This window comes from Ictalurus punctatus, chromosome 8 (assembly GCF_001660625.3).
Source record: "Ictalurus punctatus breed USDA103 chromosome 8, Coco_2.0, whole genome shotgun sequence".
NCBI classification, from domain to species: domain Eukaryota; kingdom Metazoa; phylum Chordata; class Actinopteri; order Siluriformes; family Ictaluridae; genus Ictalurus; species Ictalurus punctatus.
The window spans coordinates 14,868,903-14,896,840 of NC_030423.2; the positions used below are offsets into that span (position 1 = coordinate 14,868,903).

The following is a 27,938-nucleotide window of genomic DNA, read 5'->3' on the forward strand; positions in this document are numbered from 1 at the left end:
GACAAAAATACATCCACATTGTATAGAATTAGATAAAGCTCCAACAGAGTGCAATAAATATGCCTTGCAGAATGTTCCAGATAATTAGCCTCGCCACTGGGAGAAATTTTTTCTTGTTCCAGACACCAAAGTTATTTTCAATAAAAAAATGCCAGAACATTTCATAACTAACATAAGCAAAAACTAAATTGAAAAAGACAATGAAACAAAACTAGAAATGCTCCTGAACATAAATGAAATAAAATACAAGGCAGACATAAATTGTTTTTTGTTAAGTCTTAAAAATATGGTCAATTTTAAGTAATAAATGCAGAAGGAAAGTAGCAAAGTTTAATGGTATTAGATGGCAACATTTCGTCCCAAACCTACTCGATACAAAAACATTAACCTACTGAAAAAAAGCTGAAGTTCAGGCTGGATTTATATCTTTAGCAGAAGTTATTAATAGAAGTCACCAGCTTTCCAAAACTTAACTGCGAGTTTGACAGAATACCTCATACCGCCAGAATATATGGACTGATAAAGGCAACATTAGCATGTTTTTTTTTTTTTAATTGATAGTTACAAATCTGTGTATTTTTATTCTCTATAGATCTGGCAAAAATGTGCTCTGCCCATAGAGCTAAAATGATTAACTAATATATATATATATATATATATATATATATATATAAAATGGTCGGGAGATATCAATTTGAACTTAAAATTGCAAGAAATGAATAAATCCAAATTAAAAACAAAGCCAATTTAAATTACATATGGAAACATATGAAACAAACAAACAAATAAATAAAATAACACTAATCATGGGCTGTAGTATAGATATAATATTTCTACAGCGTTTCCCAATAAACTTACCGGAGTGTCCAAAGCTGATATTAATTTACATCTTTTGGTGTCGAGGTGGTAATGATAGCTGCATGAAAACTCAAGATGCTACTTACCTTTGTAGAACGGATAGATACGTCACAGAGACAACACACATGAGGAAAAGCCGGGGGAATTTTGCAATTGTAGTCTGAGGCCTCCTTCCTAGTAGGCACGATAACAGGTGGCTCTAATCTCAGAGAAAGGAGAGGCCTCGGTCCGAAATCAACAAAAGTGCGTGACGAGGCCTCTGGTGATTCTGTGGTATTGCTATATGGGCCAGTGTCCTTGGAGACGATGTAGTCTGGAGCACTGTTGGTGGATAAAGAACTTCTTCGTCGAGGATTCCCCCAGCGATCTTGCCAGGTTTGAACTTGCTCTGGAGGAAGAGGGTACACTGGGTGCGCAGGTCGATCAATTGGATACTCAACTGGTTTGGTGTGGCTGCTACCCTCCCAGGCACGAGTTGAGGTATCGTCAAGAGGCTGACTTGTGCTGGGCCTAGATGATGAAGTGCTGGATAATTTACGTTCTTTGATCTGTAAAAGCATTTCAGAAAGTGTCTCGACCGTGAAGAGATGCTCAGGAAGTTCTGCAAGGTGGGCTATATCGCTCGATTCCAATCCACAGCTGTGAAGAAATGACAAAGCCTGCCCGGGTAAGTTGACAGGAGAGTCTATAGTTCTCCTGGAAATTGTAGAGCAATTTTGCTCCTGAGACGAGGATCTAACACTTGGCCGGTACGTATTGGATTGTCTCTGGTACGAATCCGGATACATGTCTTGATGTGATAGAAAGTCATCCCCTGTGTTCGTGTAGGGGTATTTCTGAGACATGCTTCAGGGCTGGAGATTTCCAGATGACAAAACAGCAGACAAAGCAAGTGATCAGCAAGAGCAGTTTTCAAGGGGAGCTGATGTTGGTTGAGTTGCAGACTATCATTCACCTGTTGATAAAGGTTGTAGATAAAAAGAAAATCATGCACTCAAGGTCCTTCTCGTTGCCAAGTAACAAGTCAACAAACTCAGACTTACCTCCAAGCATCAGTGAGACATAATCGTTCAAGGCTGGTGCATTAAGCAATCATGTAGGACACACCACCACACCAGGATTCTGAAATGGGTGTGTTGATAATTGCGAGGCTAGCTAGATGCCGTTTCCTGTTCTGGAAGAAATTTTCAAGGCAGGCATGTGTTTAGTAAAGATCTGCAAACCAAGGTCTTCTCTTCACTAGTCTGTTTAAGGATTGAAGTGTTTATTATTGTGGAGTTCTCACAATAAAAAGGTATGTTGCAAATTAAACTCCTGTTGTTGCCCAAACAAGTCCACCAAATTGGAACACATTCTCCTCATCAAACAAAGAAATAGCAGGTAGAATAAGAATAGAGGCTATTGTTTCACAGAGACCATCCCAACCTGTGAGACTCTCTAGCTGGCTGGCTGATTTACTTGATAGTTCTACATGTCAGGTGGTTCTGATATCTAAATGATGAATAAAACATGAAAGCTGTGCTGTTCTAGCAAATAATCAATTACGTGCTGGAGTATCACCCCGAAGTGGATTATTTTGTTATAATGTTACACTCTGAGGCATTATTCCTTTTATACCATAGCAATGTGTCAACAATTACATTTTTTACATTTATTAATGAACGACGTGTCTAGGGCTGGGTGGTACAGTTAAAAAAAATTATCACATTATAATGTTTCATATCATTCAGTATCAATAATTATTGATAAATTTGAATCTTTTTTAAACAAAGTTTAATCTTTTTAAAAAAGTTCCAATTTAACCCCTTTATTTTTTATTCACCCACTTTATTAAGGCAAACAGCAAATAATTTTAGTTTTAAGTCAAAAACAAAACAGAATTTAAACAAATATCTTCTCTTATATGAAGATTAAATAAACAAGTGTTAAAGAAACTCTTAAATTTAATAAATAAAATGTTACAAAATGTATGCAATGTAAGTGTAAATGTAGAACAATCAAATGAAACTTTAAGGGACATCAACATCGCATTACAGTCCAGAATGTGACTCCTGGAACTCCTGGTTTGTGCTCAGCCTGTTAGCATAGTTAGCCTAGCCTCGTATAAAACATCCACTTTAACACTTACTTCGGGATAACACTGTACTGAGGTCTGCATCTGACGAGTCAAGCTCCTTCTCTGAGGACAGTCACTGTCCTCCCCAGAGCCGACATTTTAACAGGAAACACAAAAAGTCGCAAAATGTCACATTTCTCCTCTGTTCATGTGCGGATCACTGCGCATGAACACTACAAGTCTCCTGCAGCTTGTTTCTCCATACTTGGCCGTGACATTTTTTTTTTGTTGCAAAGCTTACACACAACAGTGTTCTGATGTTGGTCAAAAACTGCCACCCTGGTGAGCTGACTTTTTTTATTCACAATCTCCTCAGCAGGCACTGAATTCATTTTCGCGTGTGTTCTGATGTCACATGGCGACGACTCAACCGAACCCCACAGATATGCAACTTGTTATTGGCTGTTTGCTTGTCACTCGTAGCACACTCCTTTATCAAGGCATATGATAGGCTGTTTATGATCCAGAGACGGCGGGTTTTTCATGCAACCAAACTTCATGCATGTTTACATTTTATCGAGCATTATACCAAACATTTTTTTTCCCTGTTACCAATAAAAGGTGTACCGCCAATAAATACTGATACCGTTGTATTGCCCAGCCCTAGACGGGTCATACTTTTTTTTTTTTTTTAACTGTTTATAGTTACATTTAACGTTGTGGAACATCCACAAGACAAGTTCCTCATACCATTTAAGTTACAACAGCTATAAAAAAGTCACTCCCTCACTACCCCCTTTTTTCTCTTACTTAAAGTTATTAAGCTTGTTATTTTACAGAGAAACCACAAAGCAGGTTAGTTGACACCTGACACATCCTCCATGAATGGTAAATAAGTGTCTCCTTTAAGCAACCTTCATAATATCAATGATTATATGTACATGTGCTGTAAAGGAGTACATTAATATAAACCTGTGATTTAAACTACTTCCGGAATCAGATTTGAGTATTTAACAGCACTGTGGTATTACTATCTTTACTACTACTAGACACCCTTACACCCAAGTGCCTTGTAATCCATACCCTATTGTTCTGGGAGTGGTCCACCACTCAGGTCAACAGTGATCCATTGGTAGTTCTTGTTCTTTGACAAACAAAGTAGAGGCTCCAGTCAGTAATTATATACCTACAAAGTGACCTATATTGCAGGCGTGTGTGTGTTGGTTCAGTATCAGTGTACTGAATGGCCACTAAATGTATGTCTACTGTGGTTGATCCTGTAATATTGTAGTTTGCTTCGTGATCAGTATCCAATCTGTCTCATCTAATCCATTTAGTTAACAATTTAGAGTTTTACTGAAGAAAAACAATCATCAGCAATGATAGAGGGTAACAAAGCCAACATTTGCTCATGTTCTCAAATACTATACAAAGTGATCAAGCTTTTGCACGATTTCATTAGTCAAGTAGAGCAGTTTAAAATATCGATAACCCTTTCAGCCATAAATTATTATAACACATACTCTGAGATGGTTTTTATTAATGAAAATTGCATATAGTTTAAATTTGAACTTTTTAACCCCCCAAAATATGACTTATTTGAAAGTAAATTAACTGTCCATGTGCAGGAATAAAGCACATCAAACATCAGTGAAAAGAGTGAAAAACTTTCACCTCTATTCTATAGTTTGATTAACAGAATTACAAAATACAGTAATATTATTTACGACTGTTGCTGCGTGACACAGATGTTGAAATTTAAAATGTAGATATATTCCACTGTAAAAAGCTGCAGCGTTCATTAGAGTTTATAATTTATTTATTTTATTTTGGCTTTTGTGTAGAGAGTTTGCAGAGACATTCTGCACTGAGAATGGCAATTAGTCATAAAGAGCAACAGAAATCAGGATAATGGATTACATTAAATTGCAGTAATGGTCTCAAGCGATTTAGAGATGTTTCATATAGAAACATCTCAAACAGAAATACGTCTGAAAACTATTCATGAAAGGGATAAATATCGACATTTTCCATAAGGCTATACGAGCTTTATGCATTAGCTTCCCACGGCCCTTCAGTATACTACATAGCTAGCTAGCAGAAAGCCATGTGTCATGTATCTTTCGACTAAATACCAAAACTGGACTGGCGATACAGACAAACTAAATAAAAAAAACAAATATAACATACCTTTTGGTGAATTTAGTAAATGTAGCGTAGCTGGACAGCTAAAGGAACTTCCGCCCGCAGGAGAAAACCGGAAAAAGAGGCAAAGTAAAAGTCTCCTTTTTTTTTTTTTTTTTTTTACTTTTTTACTTGAGTAAAAAAAACAAAAACAAAAAAAAAACACGCCCAAAGTTATTTCTCAGAAGGGTTACAATTCACTATAATAAAAATGTTGTGATAAGTTTACTGTTAACCCACACCCCCCATTTTCTTTCACCATTTGTGCATTTACATACCTTCCTGTTTTATGCAAATATGTCCTTCCACCTAGCTAATCAATAGTTAACCCACTGTCTCTGTTATTTGTCAAGTATGATATATACTCTGTCTTTCTTGGAATAAATGAGAAATTTTGCCATTTGAACTTTGTGTGTCATTTGGGAAACTCTCCCAAGGGGTTGGTGTGGGAAGTGTGTAGCGAGGCGCCTACTTTCTTCTGCTCGTCCAGGGATATAGATTCACAAATCCTAACATGTCATTTTAGACATTTTTTTAAGTTCACAGAACAACAGGTTCACCATAAGGAACATTAACATTATTACTTTAGAGCAGGGATTAATTTTTTTAGACACATGAGGTAAATATGTATGTTACTGTAACACTATCTGTTAAGACTTTTTTCTAGTGGTGTTCATTTCGATTCATCCCAGTGACTAGAATCTTTTGATTCTGTTCACCAAAAAGATTTGTTCACTGATTCCATCATTGACCCTTTCCATAAAGTACATCATTACACCAATGAGGGTCTTTTTAGATATTATGAGTAAGCCATTGTTTCACCTACCTTGTGCCTCCAGTCCCCTGGGATAAGCTGTGCAGAAAATAGATAGATGGATGGAAGTTTTCAGGAGCAAAGATTGTGATTTATTATATTTATATGATTTATTAAATTTGGCTTGTCCAATCCACAAAGAGAAGGTCTGGTGAATTTATTTTCAAGACAGTCAGTACAGGCTAGTTTTGAGAGAGTGGTCATGAATCAGAATATGTCATTTATTTATTTATTTATTCATTTTATATATTGGTATGAAGTAGTTTTCAATGCTACAATCCATCCATCCATTTTCTGTACCGCTTATCCTACACAGGGTCGCAGGGAGCCTATCCCAGGGGACTCTGGGCCCAAGGTGGGGGACACCCTGAATGGGGTGTCAACCAATCACAGGGCTCAATTGCACACACAATCACACACCCATTTGCACAATATGGACAATTTAGAGATGCCAATCAGCCTACAATGCATGTCTTTGAACTGGGGGGGGTGTGTGTGTGATAGAAGTGGGGGCGTGCTTGAGCACCGGTTTGTGAATGGAGGATTGAGCCGAAGAAGGTGAGTGGTAAGGATTGCACACCTGCGGGGAATTAGACTAATGAATGTTCTGTATTGCGATGAGCTTTGGCGAGAATAAAAAGGAGAGATGAGTGCCTAAAGTCAGAGAGAGAGCCATCCAGCACCTCTCTCTCTCTCTCTCTGTCTGTCTGTCTGTCTGTCTGTCTGTCTGTCTGTCTGTCTGTCTGTCTCTGTGTGTGTGTGTGCGCGCGTGCGCTTAGAAAATAAAGCCACTGAAAAGCGACAGTAAAAGATAAAGAATAAAGCACAGTTTGAGTCTTTCCAATGCTGCCTCCAGCTTCTTCGTTCCCTATCCGAACCTGGGAAGTATTACACTGGGCCTGAAACCTGGGAAAACTGAGGAGGATGAGTCCTTATTGCCGGCCAAGATCATCATGTCCCTCACCAACCTCCACCAGACCCAGCATCAGGACCTGCTCCAGCTGCACCATGATAAGGAGCAGAGCATCAAGGACCTGTTCAATTCAAAGGTGGCAGATCGGCAGGTGTCCAAGGTCTGGTCCAGCAGGCGTGTGGTCATGCCCCATGTTGCCCTAGACAAGATGCGACCACAGGAAGACCCAGAAGCATTCTTGGAGCTATATAAGAGCTCTGCAAGGGCATTGGCCTGGCCCGATGCCCAGTGTGTGGCCTGCCTGTTGCTGCTTCTGACCAGAGAAGCCCAACTTGCGGCCCAGTAGCTGCCAGTCACCAACATGTTGGAGTACCCGGACCTAAAACAAGTGATTTTTGCAATGGGTCAGCCACACCCCTGAACAGCACCACCAGTGTTTCTGTTTGCTGACCCTCCGCGAGCTTGGCCACCCATTTGCATTTGCCCTGAAGCTCAGGGATACCTGCCAAAGATGGTTGCTGGCTGAGGGATGCAGAAGTGATCAACTTCATGGTACTACTACTACCAGAGTGGATGGTGGAGTGGGTCCAGTGTCACCAACCGGCGTCGATCGATGAGGAAGTCCAGCTGGCAGAGGATCACTAGGCAGCATATCCGGGGGGAACTTGAACCATCTTCTTCTCTCTTTCTCTGCCTCGCTTTCATCCTTCCCCTCCTCCTCCTTTCCACATCCCTGCACCATAGAAATGAGACCAGCTCCCCATATTCATCCCTTCCCCTCCTCCTTCTGTTTCCTCTTCCCCTCAGGTGGGTGAATTCGGGGCTGCAAGTGTGGGAGTAAAGTCTGGGCCAGCATTCTGGCATTGCAGAGAGCCCAGGCACTTCCAGGACCAAAGCCACGTGATGGAGGAGGGGGAATGCGTTAGTAGAGTCAGGATATAACCCAACCTTAATTCACCAAAGCTTGGTTCAAGGGGAAGCATTGGGAAATGCGTATTTGGTGAAGGTGAGGAGTGTCTACAGGGATGTTCGTGAATATCTTTTGGTACCCATCATCATTAAATTCAGGGAACAAAAACATATAGTGGAGGTGGCAGTCGGGCCTCGCCTCACCCATTCACTAATCCTGGGGGCAAATTGGCCAGAGTTTTGAGCATTAATGAAAGAAATGTTTGTGAATGAGACCTGCAATAATGATAGATGGTGTGGAATATGTGCAGCATTGGCTGGGGAGGTGGTGCCGGGGCCATTGATATCAGCTCGATATTAGGGAAATGCAGAGAGTAGGGAGGGGAGGATTTCCCCTTGGAGTCACAATGAGACCCTGAGACACGCCTTCAAACAAGTGAAAGTAATGAATGGTCAGCAAATGTTCTTTTTCAGCCTCTCTCACCCCTATTTTTTAGATTATTAAGGATAGGTTATATTGAATAATGCAGGAGGAAATGGCCCAACTGTTGGTCCTAAAGAGCTGGTGGGAATTTTTATTCCAGGCAGCTCACCATAATCCGATGGGAGGGCACTTAGAACATGACAAAACATTAAACTGGCTCATGGTCCAATTCTACTGGCTGGACAGTTGCGGCAATGTTCGCAGGTGTTTTGTGGCATGTTGCGAATGTCAGCTGGTGAATCTGCCAGCCACCCCAAAAGTGCCATTGCGCCCCCTTCCATTAATCGAAATCCCCTTCAAAAGAATTGTCATGGACCTCATCGGGCCATTAGATCGGACTGCACAAGCGCATCAGTTTGTGTTAGTCCTAGTGGATTACCAACGCGATACCCAGAAGCAGTGCCTCTAAGCAATGTCACAGCATGCAACGTTGCAGAGGCTGTCTTCCATGTTATCTCCAGAGTTGGGATCCCGAAAGAGATCCTGACTGATCAAGGCACTACATTCATGTCAGGAACACTTTGCAAACTTCACAAATTATTGAGGAGTAAATTGATTTGCACCAGCACTTACCATCCATAGACAGGTGGGCTGGTCAAATGGTTTATCAGACGCTTAAAAATATGATTAGTAAGTTCGTTCATGATGATGCATGGAATTGGGATAAGTGGGTCTAGCCCCTGTTATTTGCAGTACAAGAGGTCCTGCAAGCCTTCATGGGGTTTTCCCCATTTCAATTATTGTTTGGAGGCAAGCCTCACGGCGTCTTAGATGTCGTTAGAGAAAATTGTGGAGGGACATTCTAATAACAAAAATTAAATTCAGTACATTCTTGACCTGAGAGCAAAACTCCACACATTGCGGCAATTAACACAGGAGAATTTCCTACAGGCGATAACAGGGGTACTCAACTAAGGGAATTTGCACCAGGAGAGAAAGTGCTTGTTTCACTACTCACATCAAGCTCCAAATTACTCGCCAAGTGGTAAGGACCCTTTGAGGTCACACAGTGAGTCTGGGACACCATCTATGCTATGAGTCATCTCAATCTCCTCAAACCATGGAGAGAGGTAGTCTCTGTGGCTTGGTGATGGTAGTTCTGTAGAGGGAAGAGCTGGGACTAGAGATAATTCTAAAAATGATAGCTCAATCCACTTTGTCCCTTATGGAGACCACCTGTCCTCGTCACAAATCACAGAGGGTGCCAAGTTGCAGGTGGAGTTTACCATGTTTTCATCTCTACCTGGTCACACTAATCTCATAGAACACCACATAGGGAGTCCTCCAGGTGTGGCTGTACGCAGCTGCCCATGCCGGATCCCTGAACACAAGGCTATGCTCGACATGGGGGTAATCGAAGAGTCCCAAAGTGACTGGAGCAGCCTAGTAGCCTTAGTGCCCAAGGCCAACATGTCTGTCCATTTTTGTGTGGACTTTATAAACGTCAACATGGTCTCTAAATACGACATACCCAATTCCATGCATTGATGAACTGCTTGATCGATTAGGTGCAGCTCACTTTTGACACTGGATTTGAGAAAGGGATATTGGCAGACCCCCTTGACTCCAATATCTCAAGAATAAGCTGCTTTTTCCACTCTGGGTTACACCAAATTGTGACCTTCCTTTTGGGTTGTTTGGGGCCCCCACGACATTCCAGTGACTCATGGACAGAATCCTCTGTCCACACACTGCTTGTGCCACTGCTTATCTGGATGACACCATCATCTACAGTAATGATTGGCAGTCTAACTAGTATCACATGCAGTATCTGAGGGCTGTTCTGAGATTGCTGAGGCAATCTCTAAAAAACTTACAATAACCTGGTTACATAAGTGTGCACACCCTTTTATAATTTGGGATGTGGCTGTGTTCAGAATGAACATTCAAAAAAAAAAAAAAAAAAAACTTGCCATTTTTACAGGGGTGTGTAGACTTTTATATCCACTGTATTTAAAAATAATAGGAGACATGAATTCATCATAACCAGGAAGCAGTAAATGTGAGGAATGCTTTAATGTTAACACAGGTTGAGAAGGAAAAAAAAGAAAAAAAAAATCAAGTCACTAACAGCCATAAAAGGGCTCTGTTCTATTGAAAATAGGCGACTTTTCTAATACACATGTAAGAAAAACAGTAAATGAGTAAGTGACAGAATCAACCTAAAAATGACACTAAAATCAATCCTCCAAAAGGAGAGACTAAAACAAACTAAGTTTCATGCACAACCAAATACTGCGCAGTACCAACTACACTCCTCCATACTCAGTTTGTCTCATGATTACGCTGTGCTTTGGCCTTCTCCTTTTCCAAGTGTTTCTAGAAATCAGAAAAAACAAGCTGAATTTGAATGAATACAGCCTGCATTTGTATATTTCTGTCTTTAATACAGGTTCATGATGTAATAAAATATGTAAGCCATATGAAATCACCTTGAGTTTCTCATAGTGTGCCTGACTACTGCAGTGAACCTTTTTAGCAGTGTCTTCATTGGAATAAAAAAGGAAGCACACCCTACAATAGTAGCCCATCTTCACAAACTCCACACCTGAAAGAATAGTGCAATGTTGTTAGTGATTAATCAGCACCACATATTATTCCTAAACAGAGGGAAAAACTGTAGCTCAGGCATATTTTCACCTAACAATGTGTTTCTACATTCTGAATCAGAGTAAAACTGATACTTTTGTATTATTCTGCTTTCTGTTTGGTCTGATTAAATTCTTCCCTGCACAAATTTAGAAAAATGTACAGGAATGGTATTAAACAAAGTTACTTGATTTATTGCTTTGAAAAATTTAAGCAAACCTTTTGCACTGAGAAATTTTGAAAATCAACCAAGTGTTAAACATCTTTGGAAAGATGTTTGAAAGACTTTGGAAAATTAACTTATACTTAGGCACTGATGTGATTTGTTTAAGTATATGCAAAAGTATTCATCCCCTTGAAGTATTTACCAGAAAAAATAGGCAAAAACAGGGTAGGTCTGCAGGTATCAGCACTAACAATTTAATACTTTTTAATACCATAATCAAGTATTTCCCTTTCATGACTTTCCAAGAGAGGAAAAAATATAGAGAGATGGATTAAAAAGATGTCAAATTTACCATCACTCCCTCAGCAACTGTATTAGAAACCCCCTCGAAACAGTGTTTAAGTTTTTTGTCATTTAATGCCAGGGTAATGTAACAAGTATTGTTAAATGCACATCATTTAGTGTTAATTTAGTGTTAAATACACATAATAAATGCACATAATTTTTATCTAAAGAAAATTATATATGTGAACACGATGCTATTTTGTAATATTACTATTGCACTGAACGATAACATTTTTATTTGGGGTACAGATAGTAATATAACAATAGTAATATATTTCTGACTTAATTCAGTTTTATGCGTTAGACCTTGGCTTTTATTTTGGCAGAAAACCGCAGGAAGACCTCAGCTTAGTTGGCAACAGTTTTTTAATTCATTTATCATTACCAATTAGTTGAAATGCTGTAAACCTCTGCCCACGAACATGTTTGAGATTACACCAATATAAAACCAAAGTGAATCTGGCATGTGTTGTTTTCTAAATGCAGGTTATAAGCATCTCAAACACACAGCACAGACAGAGATGAAGTTGGTGTGGATCGGCATTTACTGTGAACCGAGTCGCTCTAAAACACTGATGAGCCGCACACATATGGAGTGTAACAGTCACACAGGTTTACCATCTCAAAAAGCTAGTCAAAAAAACGTTGTCGGTTCGGTTGTATTTTTTTATGACCTTTAAAACATAAATTTAAGACATTTTAATGCAAATTAAGGCCTTATTTTATATTAAGGAATCTAAGATATTTTAAGGATCTGCGGAAACCCTGAAAACTATCAGGATTCAGATGTGCAAATCTGATGACATATCCCAGAAAACTTACTTTAACTGCAGTCAAAGTTGGTTCTACAAAGTATTCACCCAGGAGGATTTTTGTTTAGTTAAACTATTGTGTCACAAAGAATATTTTGCAGTTTTTCAAAATTTGTATATTAACCAAGTCCATTTCACTTCCAGGCTGTAATATGGAGCTTTAATAATATGGAAAAGTTTAAGGGGTAAATATTTATGCAAGGCACAGTAATTAATCCATAATCAGGATCAGGCCCTCATTTAGATTTTGCATTTGACTCTAAAATGATGACTTACCCACTGGGATGTTTGGATCATATGGACCGAGAACATCTACAGTGGTTTCAGGATTTTTGACGGACTCAGTTGGAGGCGTGGGTGTTTCAGTCGGCTCGTGGCTCTTCTCAGAGACATCAGCAGAAGATGCAACAGATGAAGACTCAGTAAGAGGAACATCAATGTCACTCTGAGCCTTCTGCTCAATGCAGAGAGATAAAGTTAAAAGCAAATTTAGCATAAACCTGAACCATTTCCAACACATGTAGTCATGAATAAGAAAAGAAAAAAAATATCAATACTGACCGCTGGTTTGAGCTCCATGTTCTGAGTTTCTGTCGTATCTGTGTTGTGTTCCTCTGTGTGCTCATTGTTCACTTCAGCTACACTCTCACTAGGTTCAGCTTTGACTTCTGCCTCCTCCTCCTCCTTCACCTCCTCCTCCTCCTCCTCCTCCTGTGGAGATTTCTCCTCACTAGTGTTCTCCTCTTTAGCTTTTTTGGATGGGGGTTCCTCTTCCTTCACACTGGTAGTTTTTGCTGAGGAACTGCTCTGGCTTTCCTCTCTCTCCTCAGAGTGCTCTCTCTTGGCTGGCCGTTTGTCTTCTGTGGTTGGGGGTCTGTGTCTGCCATGTGAAATAGTCAATCAGCATAAAGTAGCTATGTTTACATGCAGTGGATTAAAAATGTAATGTGCATATAAACAGAGTGTAAGATAAACAGGATAAATATATATAGGATACATATTTGGACATGAGCAAAAATCTTTAGCTGGTAGCTACACACACACACATTTTATAGATTATATATATATATATATATTCATATTTTACAGGGTGTCCAGTTTAGGATACATACAATTCATTAGTAATCTGCAATCATTCAGATTGGAGAAAATCTGTGTGTATAGACGTATCCAGAGTTTCAGCAAAACATGACCAATTAATTAAAACAATAGAAAAGAATGCACTAACCCATGTTTGAGTTGTTTGTACTTCCTGCTGATGTAGACAAGCAAGCGTTTGCCTTCAAATTTGAGCGGATTCAGCCGAGCAGACTCCACAAATCTCTCTGCATCCTCACCCTTCTCCATTTCAATAAAGCACTGGAAGCAAACACATGGAGACAAAACATCATGCCAGTGTTACAGATTAAGACGTGATATGTGAATAATAAGGTATATTAGACATTCTGCACTATTATGATTACGCAGTTACCTCACAGCGTGACCGATTCAAATAGTAACGCTTGACTTTCCCATATGGCTCTGCAACCTTCAAAAAGGACGCATCTGATGATTTAAACGGGGGAATGTGTCCAATATAGACGACTTTGCCGCTCTGTAGTGTTTAGGGAAAAAGCATGTCAGACTTTTCTCTTCTAATTGGATGCATTGCTTTATGGTGCAGAAGCATAATGTTGCTCACCTGGATGGTTGCATAGGTCATTGAATGGTAAATTTTGACTGTTTTTCCACACACGGATGGGATGACATTTCCGTTGTAGAAACGAACCATTGATCTGGCTTCCTGTTCAGTGCTGAATTCCAGAAAGGCCTTCACAACAAAACATGATACAAATTACATTTTCAAATCAGTAAATAATCCAGGAAATAATGTTTGACATACAACTCTTCGACGCAGTACCTATGAGCTTTAATTGCTCAGCTTGGCCACCACCCATCTTTGAGCCATATACAGGGAATTGTAAATTAGATGGTAGAATTTATGATTTGGGAGTGTTCAGCTACACTCAACTTTCATTAAACTTTAAGCCTCAATGACTATGTTCTGCTTTATAGCATAATAAAGCAATGCATGGCTCAACTTTTATCTGCTATTGATTGATAAGTCTCTAATTCCTTGAATACTAAACTCTGTCTTAAATGCAAACTCAGATGCCACACAGTCATGAAAATAAATAATGGCAGGTATTATCAGGCAAGAGAATGAACAAGTAAGAACAAAACCCTTAATTACAGAATACTACTAAGATTAGAAAGAAAAGTAAATTCACCTCAGGCCTGGAATGCAGAACCAAGTGTCGTACAACTTTCCCAAAAGGCTTTGCCAGAGCCAGAATCTCATCCAGATAACCATAGCTGCGTTTAAATCCAACCACATTGACAACTCTCAAGCCCTGTAAAAGTGGTATGGCTTATTAGAGCAGACTCCTCAGGAAAGTCCAAGAAATTTACATACAGGTAAAAAGCGTAGACACTCTACTATGAAAATGTATAACTTTTATAACCGTCGTTACATAACATTTATAACCGGTTGGATGTCCAGAACCTGTCCAAAAAGTTACATTTATACAAATTTCCATTTAACCTAAAATGTTGTCACTCACCCCAGATATGTTTGGTGTTTTACAAGGGTGATACATACATTTATCTAAGAAGTAAGCTTAAAGCCAGCTTCTGAACAGGTTGATCACATTTTGGCCTTGCTAACGAACTAATGAGTTCAGTTGTTAATTATCTATAAAAGGTGAAAAATGTAGGTCACACATCTCAAATTAGCAAGCTGGAATCACTCATCACACAGACTGGCTTCACCTTGCTATTTTATGAAAATGTTATTAAAAGTATCATATTAAAAATATGGTATTATTTAGCCAACACTTTTTTGAAGCAAGTGTGGGGTGATTTAGACATGCTGTCTGCACAATGCTAAACTGACAGCTACAAGCTTCTCCTATTTATTAGCTACCTTAACTTAATAGCTTTGCATAAGTAAAAAAGCACACTTGGACACCAGACATTACTTTGCTGATCACCTAAACTTAAGATAAGTGGCAAAACAACTTAAAACTTTATTTTTGGCTAAGCCATTTTAAAAGTTGAAATGTAAAACACAGATTATCATGGGTCTCTTAAGACAACAGTCTACAATGTTACAACATTAAAGAAAGTCAAATTAGCTAACACAAAGTTTTTGTTAAAAAGTGAATACTTACTCCACTGTCCTTGGATCTACCTAAAAGGAGATAAGAAAATTTATATTTAAATTTGGAAACAGCTCACATCAATATTACAATGTATTATATATTCATATCCATTAAAATTCAGACTGTTAATAATATAGAACTGTTAATAAATAGACTGTAAATAATACATAATCAACTAATGCACACCAATACAGAATCTACAGCACTGTGCAGACAGGCAGCCTATTTGGACACCAAACATTAAACACCATACATTTCCTGTTGGAAACATTAATTAATTTCTGCTACTGAATTCTGCTAGACAAACTAAACATTTAAAAGCAGAACCTGAAGAAGCTCTATCTCTAGATCTCGAGTCGTGCCGTTCAGCCTCATCCTCCTCTGCCAGCTCGTCCAGAGTGACAAACTCATCAAAGTCTTCAGGGAAATCAGATTCTTCTGGTACATCCTATTACCACACAGACAGAGATAACATTACTTCAGTTAAGATTTTTGACTCCATATCATTTAATGACAAATAGAAAGGCTTAACAATGTGTTGTGTGAACTGTGATGGGTGCAGGGCAGTGTGTGGGTAAACATCACATGCAGAGACACGTTAGCTTACGCATGCAGACACACTGTGCATGGACTAGCCATGAGGTGAATTTTGATTTTGTTGATTTTTGAGAGCTGTGTCCAGTTGTGGATCCAGAAACGTCATGGTGAGATTGAATTTAGACTTAAGCACTCTGCACAGCTTATTCGAGTTGGAACAATGTTCAAAGTTCCCTTGAAGTGCCTCGAAATGCGTGGCATTATTTGATGTGTTCATGTAATTTGCACTGAAACAGGAAGTCAGGGCGGGATATATCAAGTGGCTCCTCCCCCTTTTAAAATAGGCCGTTTCTTACTTCTAAGAACGAATGGACTTGTGTTCTTATGAAGACCGGTCTTGCCAGGCTACCTTGGAAGATCAAACTCTAAGGACAGGAGGACATAGAACGCATCTTTGAATTGAGAATTGAGATGTGCTGTGAGCTTCCTGTTGTGCAATGGACTGTCCCAGCACATTTCTAGTAGTGGGACAGGGTCCTCATCTCTTTAGTGCTCACTAAGTAATACGTTTCAGCCCGTTAACAGATTTACTGTTGTACGAACCATGTAGAGACCATTTGATTGGACACAAAATCTGATGAGAAGCTGAAGTACAGAAAGATGTCATCAAAATTGCTGATCCGTACTGGTGGTAGAGAGAGACTGCATACATCTTCTAAATGCAAATTTTGTCTTGGTTTTGGACCACAATAGTTTATAGACAACCTTAAAGCTAACATACTCCTACTAAAAGTCACAAAACTTCCATTTTGATTCCATGGAGAATTGGTTTTCTTAATGATGTACAATTTAAGTGTTCTTTCTACTCACTTGCTCGATAGAATCATCTGCAGTGCCCTCGTCCTGCTCCGCATCATCCTGCACATCTGTTTCTTTGAGTTCTGTGTCGTCTTCCTGCTCCTGATCTTCCTCATGCTCCACCGGTTGCTCAGTCTCATGCTTATGTTCAAATGCTTCCTCTTCTGGAACCTCTGTGTCCTCAGCATCATGCGCGTTTTCATCATCTTCTTCTTCTGGTTGCACAGCCGAATCCTCAAACTCCATGCCAGCTTCCTGATCTGGCTGTACAGTCACAGATTCCTTTGTCTCCTGGTCTTTACCAAACGCCTCTTCCTCTTCATCATGAGCTTCCACAACACCTTGGCCTTCATCACCAGAGCCTGCCTCGGCCCGGACCTCCTCTTCCACCTCCTTAGGCTTTGAGATCTGTGCCTTCTCTGACAAGCTCTCTTTGGCTCTGGAGCTTGAGCTTCTCTGAGGCTTGGATGAGCTTTTGGAACTTGTTCTGCCGCTGTTCTTCTGACCAGATTCTTCCAGCTCCTCTTTTAACTGTTCTCCTTTACCAGGTATGACCCTAAAACACGTTCCAGATATTAGGCTTTTTTTGGTCTGATTTCTAATTTGAACAGTTACAGACACGGCTCCTTTAAACAGATATGTTACTCACGTTAAGGTCTTGTACTTTGTGCAGATGTTCATATGGATGGTCCTACGACTAATGGTCAGTGGATGGATAGTGTAATACTTCACCAACATCTCTGCATCCTCAGAGTTGCTCATCTGCACAAATGCCTGCGACAAGGAAAAATTTCAGTGTGCACGGACAGAAGCCTGACAATATGAATCATAACATTGAAGCCTAAATGACTAACCACCAGAAGATAGGACTCATGATAGATACCTGATCATTCAAAAATAGATGGTTCACAACGGTGCCAAATCTGCGGGCTACTGTGAGTAACTCTGCTTTCTTCTCAGTCTCTCTCGGCAAATTGGAAAAGAACACCACTGGACCAGAATCTCGATTTCTGTTCTCTCGATCTGGTCTGTCATTTTTCTAGAGTGAAGCATGTTTAGCATTTACAGTCAAAATTTGTAAAAGAACGCACCACGTAATCTTCACATTGTTTTTTAGGTCATCCCTATACAATCACTTTCCTTATAATAGTTTTAGACATGTTACTGCTTAAAAGATTAAGCAATGCTATTGAAATTATATTCCAACATTTAAACAAAATGCTATATAAATATATAGCAGTTTGCATACCTATAGCTACTGAAATACAACATCTGTGCTTAGTTTTTGTATTAAGTATTATGAAATAGATTTTATTTCCTTTAACTAGTTCAGACTGCAGTCTTACCTCAATCACCAGCAGCTCCTTGGACAAGTAAATCTTCACTTCTCTCCCATGCAAAGTTGCAGGCTTGTTCTGGTAGTGATTGGTCATTGAAAGCGCTTCCTCGTGTGTTGCAAGCTCCAGAAAGGCCTACCACAGAAACAACAGTGACCATCTTGAAGCAGCGATAGAAGCAAAAATACAATATTTATAATTCTAAGGACTGCATAGTCTATTTAATGACAATTGCAAAGTGAATACCAGGAGAAAATTTTTATTCTAAATTAATTAAACATATTATTCCTGAATGTTTATGTAACATATCTCATAGTATTCAACTGAACATCATGCCTTTCACAAATCACTTGTCTAAGGTAGATACTCTGCTTTTACACTAACTACCAGGCGATTCACAGTGAATCAAAATGAAGTAAAAACTGGGAGTTATATGTTATATAATTTACAAGTTATATGAAGTGTGTTACCTTATTCTTGAGTACAAGGTGTTCACGAATGGCACCAAAACGATTGGCTAAACCAAATAAAGCAGATAACTTTGGCTTCTCGTCATATTTTACCACCACCACCCTGCTTCTGATCTGAATTGCAAAGACAGAAAAAGGTAAAAAAAAAAAAAAAAAGGTTGTAAATAAAATAGGGATGAAAATGTTACCGGTTTCATGATAAAACTCCCAGACGGTTAGTATTACCGTGTCACATTTAATTATCTTTAAAACCGTGTGTGATTATCATGATTTGTAAAACTCATGGTAAATGCTGTCCACACACACCCAGCATGAGTCTGACACAAATCAGAAGTGTGGTCATACTTTGGATTTAATAAAAATGCTGAGGGAATCATAATAGAAGATGCTAACCCTGTCTGCTGCATCCATTCTCTAACTGAACTACATGATTTTCATTACTATAAAAAAGCAAAACGACAGTGGGTGCGGTGCCGCGGTGGGCAAGTGATGTAATCAGTGTGCGGCTGAACACTGTGTACCGACAATCACAGCAAGCTTAGTGACAACCATCCATCACTTTATAGTCAAATATCAAACCTGTTTAAATGATTTCAGTGCATCAGTACATTTTCAGAAAATTAACAATACGGTAATAAAACCGTGATTATTTTGGTCACGATAATCGTGATATGAAATTTTAACACCGTTACATCTCTAAAATAAAATGTCAGTGTTACCCAAATAGCACAAATAGTAATAATTACTCAGTAATGTCGAAGATGAAACTAGATCGTTTTATCTCAACAGCAATTTGTACAGCATTATTACCTTTGGTGTCACAGAATATGATGATGTTTTGCTTGACATACTCATGCTTGAAGTAGAACCTTAAAAAAGAGAAATCCTTAGTTAGGGCTATGAATTTATCAACAGAACACCAACACAATACAAAACATTGGCCAGGATCCATATGCATCTTATCTACACATATAATTAACTTCTGGATGAATAATGTCAATTTTCTCTGACCAATCATGTCACACACTTCAACCCTCTCCACATAAAAAATGACAACACTGTGATGGAGGGACATCCCATCTGCAATGATATTTTTCTTCAAATTTTGTGACTTAAAAATTGACAAATTCCTCAAGAGACTTACAGGTTCATAGCATGATTATATGTAGTATAGATAATTAAACAAAAGCAGTAATAAACAACACAACCAAAACTGTACACAGACTAATTACCCCAGCTTGAACTCATGCTTGTTCGCTGCCTCATAGAAGACGGAGCAGCACCCAGAAGTCCATCTGATCGGCTTTTTGAGCTCAGAGAGAGAGAATCTGACCTGAGAGAGACAATGTAAATACTTTGAACATTGGAAAAACCTGCTCTGTTCTGAAATATTTATGCTAGTTCATATACAGACTGGTGACAAATTCAAGGAAAAACACTGTGTTTGTCCACAAGTATACAGAATACCTTCAATAAGACTAAGCAGAGATTTTATATGTCTCTGCAAGTGTACTAGAAGGATGAACACCACTCTTCCAAAAGCTATTCCCATGATTTAAAAAATAAAATAAAATAAAGATTATGGTAGTGTAGAGCACTAAAATGTGCTCCCATAGATGAAGTGGCCATAACCTTCGATTTATATCATTTTCATAATCATCAAAACATTCAGTGAGCCCTTATGCCCTGTGGATGGTGTCGGGTCATCCTGAAAGATCATACCATTCAGGACAGAAATGTTTCATCACAGGATATGTTTTCAATAAGAAGAACTCTGTACTGATTTGAAGAAGAGATACTTCCCTCTAAATGTGTATCCAAATAATGGCAGCAAAATGCAGTCACAGCACAACAGAAGCAAAGTATTTTCCTTTAATTTGTCACCCATCTGAATATATACTCTATAAAATAAATGCATTATTTACATACATTCGACCAGAGGGCATTTGAGGGTCCCAATCTGGATACCTACAAACAGGAAAAAAAGAAAAACAAACAACTTTGTTGCTTTTGAAGATGGAAGCTAAATATCATTTGTATGGAGGAAGAATAGTAATGCCTAATTGAATAAATAATACAAAATCATAGACATAAGCTCCCCAGACAAAAAAAAATTGTGCCTTGTACAATATCATATGGGTTTCGTACTTCATGTCCAAGCAGAACAACATTCAAACCCCACACGCTCCAGGAATACGGTAGGGTACATAGAGCCAAATTTGTGTGCAACTTTTTCTTACTTTGGCCTGCGAATCACCAAACATCAATGTCATGTGGTATTACATGGAACTGCAGTTGAAACACCACATGCCACCCAGGAATTCAGCAGAATTGCACCCAACCAAGGGGAGACTGAGCTAAAATTGACATGAAACATGTCACGATACGGGTGGAATCCTTACCTGAAATGATTGGCGAGGGGAGGTGTAACCAAGTATTAGGAAAGACTTGACATGCGACTAATTTATTTGTCCAGGAAGCTTAATATAATCCTCAATCATAACTTAAAAATAACATACAAATTAAAGGCAAATGAAAATGTAAGGACACTTAGGTGGACATACAATTGCAGAAGGACCCTCCGGTTTTCTGCATGCCGCATCCCAGTTGTGTGCTGAGTCCATTCCTGCAAAGACATACAAAAAACTTTTTTTTCTCTGTTTTTTATTTATTTATTCAGATCTGTCCATCTGATAGTAATTAGATTTAAATTGATCTAATTCAACAGTAATAAATGCTTTTGAATGTGCCCTGATATACGTTGACCTCGCAAACAAGACAATGGATTTAAAGTAGATATTAGCCCATCGCTAAATATTTTTAAATACAATATTTACAATGACTAACCATTGTAGCAAAAATCTATAGTGAATAATGACTACTATAAGCACTAAATGGGGTCACAGTCTAAACACACTGGACAAACACCAAGATGTAATGATGAGCAAACTGAACGATTTTGGATACAGGTGTTCTCCATCATGTGGCTGATATGTTCAGGAGGGGAAAAAAGTTGATGTGTGAAAGAAACTGTTCTAAACTACTCACCATGGAAGAATGCACATCAAAGTCACAAAGGGAGCACACATGGGGAAACATGTGTGGCATGACACCCAAGAAATCCTGAATTTTGCCCTGAGATGGGGATCCCATCCGCCGCTGCATAAAGAGATCATCAGATGTCGAAGATGAGGTCGTGCCTAAGCCACGATAGCGGTCAGTGGAAAGCTCGGAATACTGGCGATCCCGACTGCTGCCACCACTCCCGTAATCGAGCATATCGTAGCTGCGAGAGGATAAATCTTGAGTAGAACTGTAGCCAAAATCAGAGTGAGAAGTGCGGCTCTGACTTGTGGAAGTTGCGGAACGGTCCAGTCTTCCTCCCTGCCCATCTCTCCACTCGTCTCGACCTCCTCTGTATGAGGGGTCTGGGGAGAGTGATTGAGATAGGAGGTCACTGGACAGAGGTCGACTGGCCTCGGTCTTTCGGTTCTTCAGCTGCATGATAAGATGTGGTAGTGTTTCCACACTTATGTTCTCCTCAGGCACCTGGGCCAGTGCATCCAAGTCATTGGGAGAGAGACCAAGGCTGGCAAAAAGCTTCATGGTATTGCTGAGAGGGTTGCCAACACGACGGGGGGGCAGTTGGGAATCCTGGCTGTCTGCTCCACCCAATCCCATCAATCCACCATGCTGCTGGGACGAGGAGCCATAGGGATCAGGCCGAGACTCGGTCATGCTAAAGTTCAGAGTCTCGGCAGCAGCCAAGAGCCCCCGGCCAACAGCAAAGCCTTTCTGAGCACTGTCTGGCGTCAGCTTCTGAGACATGGCTTCAAAATGACAGGGAGAGGCGACACAACCTCAGATAGGCAATTAAAGTAAAGAACGATGTATCTGATTGAATTGTCCCAAAAAGGACGGTCCGTAAAATTCCAAATGTCAAAGATAAGCCAACGGTGAGAATGGACAGATCCTCTTCTATGACAGAATGAAACAGGTCTGCAGAAAGACAATGGAGCAATGATTTCTATTCCATTCTAATTGTTAGCAGTGCCACAGCTAAGCAAGTCAGTGAAATTTAGACAGTGAAAAGAAGTAACAACTGACAATACAATACATTGCAACATGCCCCAAAATATCAAGAGTTACAGAAAAGGCTATATGAATTTTATGACAGAATTGAGCAAAAGATCATCATGGAGAACTGTTAAGATACAGATGTATGTACATCCTTAAAATGACCAAGAATGAAAGAAAAGCATTGCATATCACAGCCAGGACAGGAAAACCATGGAGGCATGAACCAGCTTAATTTTTGTTTTGTTTTTTAATTAGAATTACAGGAGACACAATCGACTTCAATTGGGTAGGAATGTGTCAGAAGAAGACAGAACAACGTTAAGTGCTTTACATGCTTTGGCTCCAGGAGAGGTGTCATTTTATTTGAACAAGAGAGCCTGTAGTATTGTACATCATCCCTAAATAGATGATTTAGAAACAGCATGTGAAAGAAGTACACGGAATTACTTCACTAGATCAAAATCCAATTAGGTTTCTTCACCCAGAGAAAGTTAATGAACTAACGCATGTCTTAAATCTAGTAATAAAAGAACAGCTTTCATATTTGAGAATTTTTTTCTCTTCTGAACAGACTTCTTTTAACTAAGTATCAACTGAACAGGATAAATGACAAGAACAAAAATCTGAGAATTCAGCTTCTTTGTCTATCTGCAGAAAAACTATACTGAAGACATGGCTTTGGGCAAACTGGCTGACCGACCAGATCTCATTCACTGGAAAATCAAGTTGATAATGTTCATTAATTGAAGTGAGAGTTATGCATTTTTAACAACACTTGAATGTGTGACAAACTGTGTTACTGGCTACCTGCAAATGTCACTCCACTGGTGTAATTTTGGCAAGAGGTGTTCGATGAACAAGTTTAGGTAAGTTAAAATGCTTCCAAGGACCAAAAATACCAGAGTATCAGTCACAAAGAAAGTGAAACAGTAATGAACACACGTTCTACTGTAATGTATTCCAGTCATTCCCTTGTCTTCAGAAACATCTTTATCTTAGGCAGGACCAGTTAAGCCTAAATGTTTCTGAAGTGCGCCAGCTGTTCTGTTCCTACTCCCAACAGGGACTAGTAACACTTTAATTAGAAAACATCATGTTGTTGCTGGTGGTTTCATGGGGAGGATGACAGGGTTAGGGTATCTAGACAGACTCTGTAATGCTGCAATCGACTTGGTCACAACTTATAATTCCCAAACCACCAACCAGGAAAAGCCAAAGAAAACGACTCCCTCAACTTGAAATTCCTACTTGGCAGAGTACAGTAGTCTTTTCAACTATGAGTACCTTCCAGGTTTATGGAGTGACATCAAATCAACATGGCTGTGCACAGCACTAGAAAAAAAAATAGCACTTCTTATTTTTAAATTAGTTGTGCTGTATATACAGTCCCCTCCAAAACTACCAGAACAGCAAGGCCAATTTGTTTAGTTATTGCTGTAGACTGAAGACATTTGGGTTTGAGATCAAAATATGAATATGAGATGATGGTTTAGAATTTCAGCTTTTATTTCCAGCTATTTATATGTAGATGTGTTAAACAACAAAGAAAACAGCACATTTTGTATCAGACCAGCCATTTTGTAGGCAAGCAAAAATACTGAACCAAGTGACTGACAGGTGTTACTTGTTACCCAGGTGTGTTCTATTAGATTGATCGTTTAAACAAAAATAGCTCTGAACATCTACTCTTGGTTTTAGCCTTCAGTTTCACCTGTGAAGACTGCATATGTTGTAAAAAAGGATAAGTCAGCATGAAGACCTATGGTGTCTACGGGAGAAAAGCAAGCCATTTTGATGCTGAGAAAAAAGGGAAAATTAATCAGTCATTGAACAAGCATTGCGCATAGCCAACACAACAACTTGAAATGTCCTGAAAAAGAAAAACCACTGGTGTACAGAGCAACAGACACTGATTGGGGTGGCCAAGGAAAACAACAGCAGCTGATGGCAGAACATTGTGAGAGCTGTGAAGAAAAACGAACAACAGTAGTCAGTAACATCAACAACCTCCACAGGGCAGGGCTGACGGTATCGCAAGCCACCGTTCAAAGAAGACTTAGAAAGCAGAAACATAATAACAAGATGCAAACTACTCATCAACAGTGAGAATCAGAAAGCCAGATGGAATTCACAAAGAAATACAGAGATGAGCCACAAAAGTTCTGGAACCAAAATAAGCCTCTATCAAGTGATGGAAAGGCCAATGTGTGGAGAAGGAAAGGATCTGCTCATGATCCAAAACATACAAGCTAATCTGTGAAACATGGTGGAGGTAATGTCACGGCTTAGGCTTGCATGGCTGCTTCTGGACCAGGCTCACTAGTCTTTATTGATGATGTAACTCATGATGGTAGCAGCAGATTGAATTTAGAAGAACATTTTGTCAGACAATTTACAGAGACTTGCATCCAAATTAATTGGGAGGAACTTCATCATGCAGCAAGAAAATGATCCAAAACATACTGCCAACTCAACAGACTTTATCCAAGGTACAAAGTGGAAGGTTTTAAACTGTCAAATCAATCAACAGACCTTAACCCAACTTGCATGCATTTCATCTCTTAAAGAGGAGACTGAAGGGAGAAACCACATGAAACAAACAACTGAAAGAGGCTGCAGTAAAAGCATCACAAAAGAAGAAACCAATAATTTGGTGATGTCAATGAGTGAATGAGGCTTGATGCAGTTATTGCAATCAAGGGATATTCAACTAAATATTAAGTGTTACTTGTTTTAATATACTTCAAGACTTCTATTCCTATACTTTTATTCACCTAAAACTGGGTGGTCTGATACAAAAGGATCTATGTTTTTTGTTGTTTAACACATCATATACTCACATCTCATATCCATCATTTGATCTCGAAAATGAATTGGTTTTGCCTTTCCATTAGTTTGAGTGGACTGTACAAGTATTTGCTGTAGATCAGTGGTTATCAAAGTGGGGTCTCAAGGAAGTCGAATGCAGCATAACTACTAGTGCAAATGGCAGAGTCTTCTGAACTGACAGGCAACATGAATGACAGGCAAGTACAGAGACCTCCATGTCCTCAATGAGAAGTTCACCAAATATCTGACTTAAAGATTACAGACCCCGCCTTTATTGCAAAAATTCACATGGTTACAGTTTTGAACTGGATATCAAAAAGCTGAATTGCAGAGGGCAAAACCTCCGATCAGGCTAAGATGCTAATAACTTCACCTGTCTGACTGAGTTGAAGATTCTGGGGACATGGTTTTGTGTACATGGGCAGGACAGGGAGGCAGTTTCATTAAGTGTTTTTAAAATTAAAAAAAAAAAAAAAAAAAAAAAAAAAAAAAAAAGCCTAACCACAAGTACTCCATTCTTGACCTTTAAAACGCTCAAAACCTGGTTTCACTGAAAATCCGCTAGAGAAGGAGAAAAGAAATGCGTTGGAGATGGGGTGTGTGTGTGTGTGTGTGTGTGTGTGTGTGTGTGTGTGCTTGGGGGGGGGGTGGGTGGGGGGTGGGGGGGGGTGTATGTATGTATGCATGTATGAATTGACTGATAAGAGGCCAATCTAAATACAAATAAATATTCTGGACCCGAGAGTAGATTTCCAAACTGAGGTTTTTTCTCCCTCCAACTCCAAGACAGTGACTTAAACTTTTAATCGTTTCTACATAATTTTACACATCATTTATACTAGTAAGAGATTAAAAAAAAATTGACTATGGCACCTCTTAAACGCAGATTATCCTCAATGCTATGTCAGCTGTAGCTGCTGAGAAGAGCCAACACAGCTACCATGATATCGACCATGTATGTACAGCGTGCTTACCGCATTGTTCACTTTCTGCAGCTATAAACACATGCACATCAGATGAGAGATCAGTCCGTGTGAAACTCACAGCACCGAGTTTTGTTTTTAAAAATGGGCCAAATCTGATGATGGACAGAAGTATGAGTAAAAAGACAGAGGAGGTTAATGGTGTCTGAGATGTTTTTAGTTGTGAAGCTGTAGGACGTGAAGAGAGATTCGTGTGTGCTAGTAGTATGAAATTCCCGACTTAAGCCAGGGAAAGCGTCTGCATGTGAAGAAAGCGGAATAAACTTGAATAAATGTAGAAACCGCCACGTTTGTATAAATCTCCACAAATTAATAGTGAACTACAACAATGCAAAATCCAGCTCTCTCAGGGACGATGATGACATTTTAGAGAAAGGCCGAAACTAGCTTACTGACTTACTGAGTACTGTTTCACTACTAGAGCATGATACTGTTAGTTAGCAGACTGATTACATCTACCTAAAGACTGGCGATCATTTAATTATACAAATATTAACTGGGGAATTATCAACAAGTGTGTTGTGCATTATAATTTTTTTTTTTTAATGTGGCAGTCACAATGCCCAGGATTGCAACTGGCTAATCTAGCTAGCATGCTAATCGGGGGAAATGGCGAACCGAGGAAAGAGGTCAACATTTTTCATATGCAAAACATCATGCATATTTTTATTTATTGATCTACATTTGGAGGAAAATACTTATCCGTATGTGAATGATAAAACAATTAACGCGAAGAACTTACTGTTTTAATATTCCCTCACACGCTGCAAAAGCGAATATGTTTCAGTCGGGCTTGAAAAGATCATCTGACTGACACACTTCCGGTCCACTGCTACTCTTGTCCAATCAGAGGCGCACACTGCCCCCTAGCGTACCGGCCCTCTTTTGTAATCACTTTCAGTGACCATTTTATCCTCAGGCTCAGGGTCGCTGTGGATATAGAGAACACAGGATGTATATGATAAATCCAACTTTTTCTCTGATCATGTCATACATTATTGACTAGGTTTACATGGACAGCAATAATCTAATTATTGACCTCATTCTGAATAAGATAATAGTGTAATTAAGGTGTTTACATGACTTGCGTTTAGAATACTCCTTTCATGTTCCCTGTTTTACATGTTATAGAACATAATTCGATTAACGGCACACGTCATTACGTCATACGTGTACATGTCTGTTATGCACGTAGATAATGCGACTAAAATATGAATACTCCACATGTCTTAATTCGATTTGTGTTTACTTCAAGTATGACTTTAATCGGATTAAGGTAATAAAAAAATGCTGTTTACATGGTAGTTTCTTAATCAGAGTATTGTCTTAATCTGGTTAATATTGGATTATTGTTGTTCATGTAAATGATTGACAGCTAAATTAGCACAGTGTCCATAAAACAAAACTTTAGGCTACTAGCTGAGCTGAGAATGTTGACCATTATTTTTCTGTTTTACTACCTGAACTATTGAGGTGGGAATTCATATCCAGTAGGTCTGACAGAAAAGACT

The 27,938-nt window shown here is 39.2% G+C and overlaps 2 protein-coding genes across 4 annotated transcripts in view; both read right to left on the reverse strand.

Moving 5' to 3' along the window:
- Positions 1-5,207, reverse strand: part of LOC108268817 (matrin-3) — an 18,061-nt gene extending 12,854 nt beyond the window's left edge. Inside the window, exons 1-4 of one of the 3 annotated variants that reach the window (XM_017474035.3) lie at positions 5,105-5,187; positions 3,998-4,058; positions 1,902-2,032; positions 945-1,813 (exon numbers count right to left, since the gene is read on the reverse strand). In XM_017474035.3, the coding sequence (XP_017329524.1) occupies positions 945-1,703 (759 nt within the window). In that variant the 5' untranslated portion in view covers positions 1,704-1,813; positions 1,902-2,032; positions 3,998-4,058; positions 5,105-5,187. Of the gene's footprint in view, positions 1-944; positions 1,814-1,901; positions 2,033-3,997; positions 4,059-5,104 lie in introns of all 3 variants that reach the window. The other 2 variants (XM_017474034.3, XM_053682388.1) reach the window with 2 other exon arrangements.
- Positions 5,208-10,215: 5,008 nt separating this feature from the next.
- Positions 10,216-27,275, reverse strand: matr3l1.2 (matrin 3-like 1.2). Its single transcript, XM_017474033.3, has 21 exons — positions 27,170-27,275; positions 21,584-22,534; positions 21,100-21,161; positions 20,465-20,503; positions 19,768-19,868; positions 19,346-19,404; positions 18,536-18,649; positions 18,075-18,200; positions 17,612-17,767; positions 17,378-17,502; positions 16,741-17,284; positions 15,661-15,781; positions 15,343-15,362; positions 14,401-14,523; positions 13,812-13,940; positions 13,602-13,724; positions 13,359-13,489; positions 12,692-13,010; positions 12,407-12,584; positions 10,651-10,766; positions 10,216-10,537 (listed from the first exon to the last, which is right to left on the reverse strand). Exons 2-21 carry the CDS (start codon positions 22,361-22,363, stop codon positions 10,484-10,486), a joined length of 3,420 nt encoding a protein of 1,139 aa, XP_017329522.1. The 5' UTR covers positions 22,364-22,534; positions 27,170-27,275; the 3' UTR covers positions 10,216-10,483.
- Between the last annotated feature and the right edge of the window lie 663 nt (positions 27,276-27,938).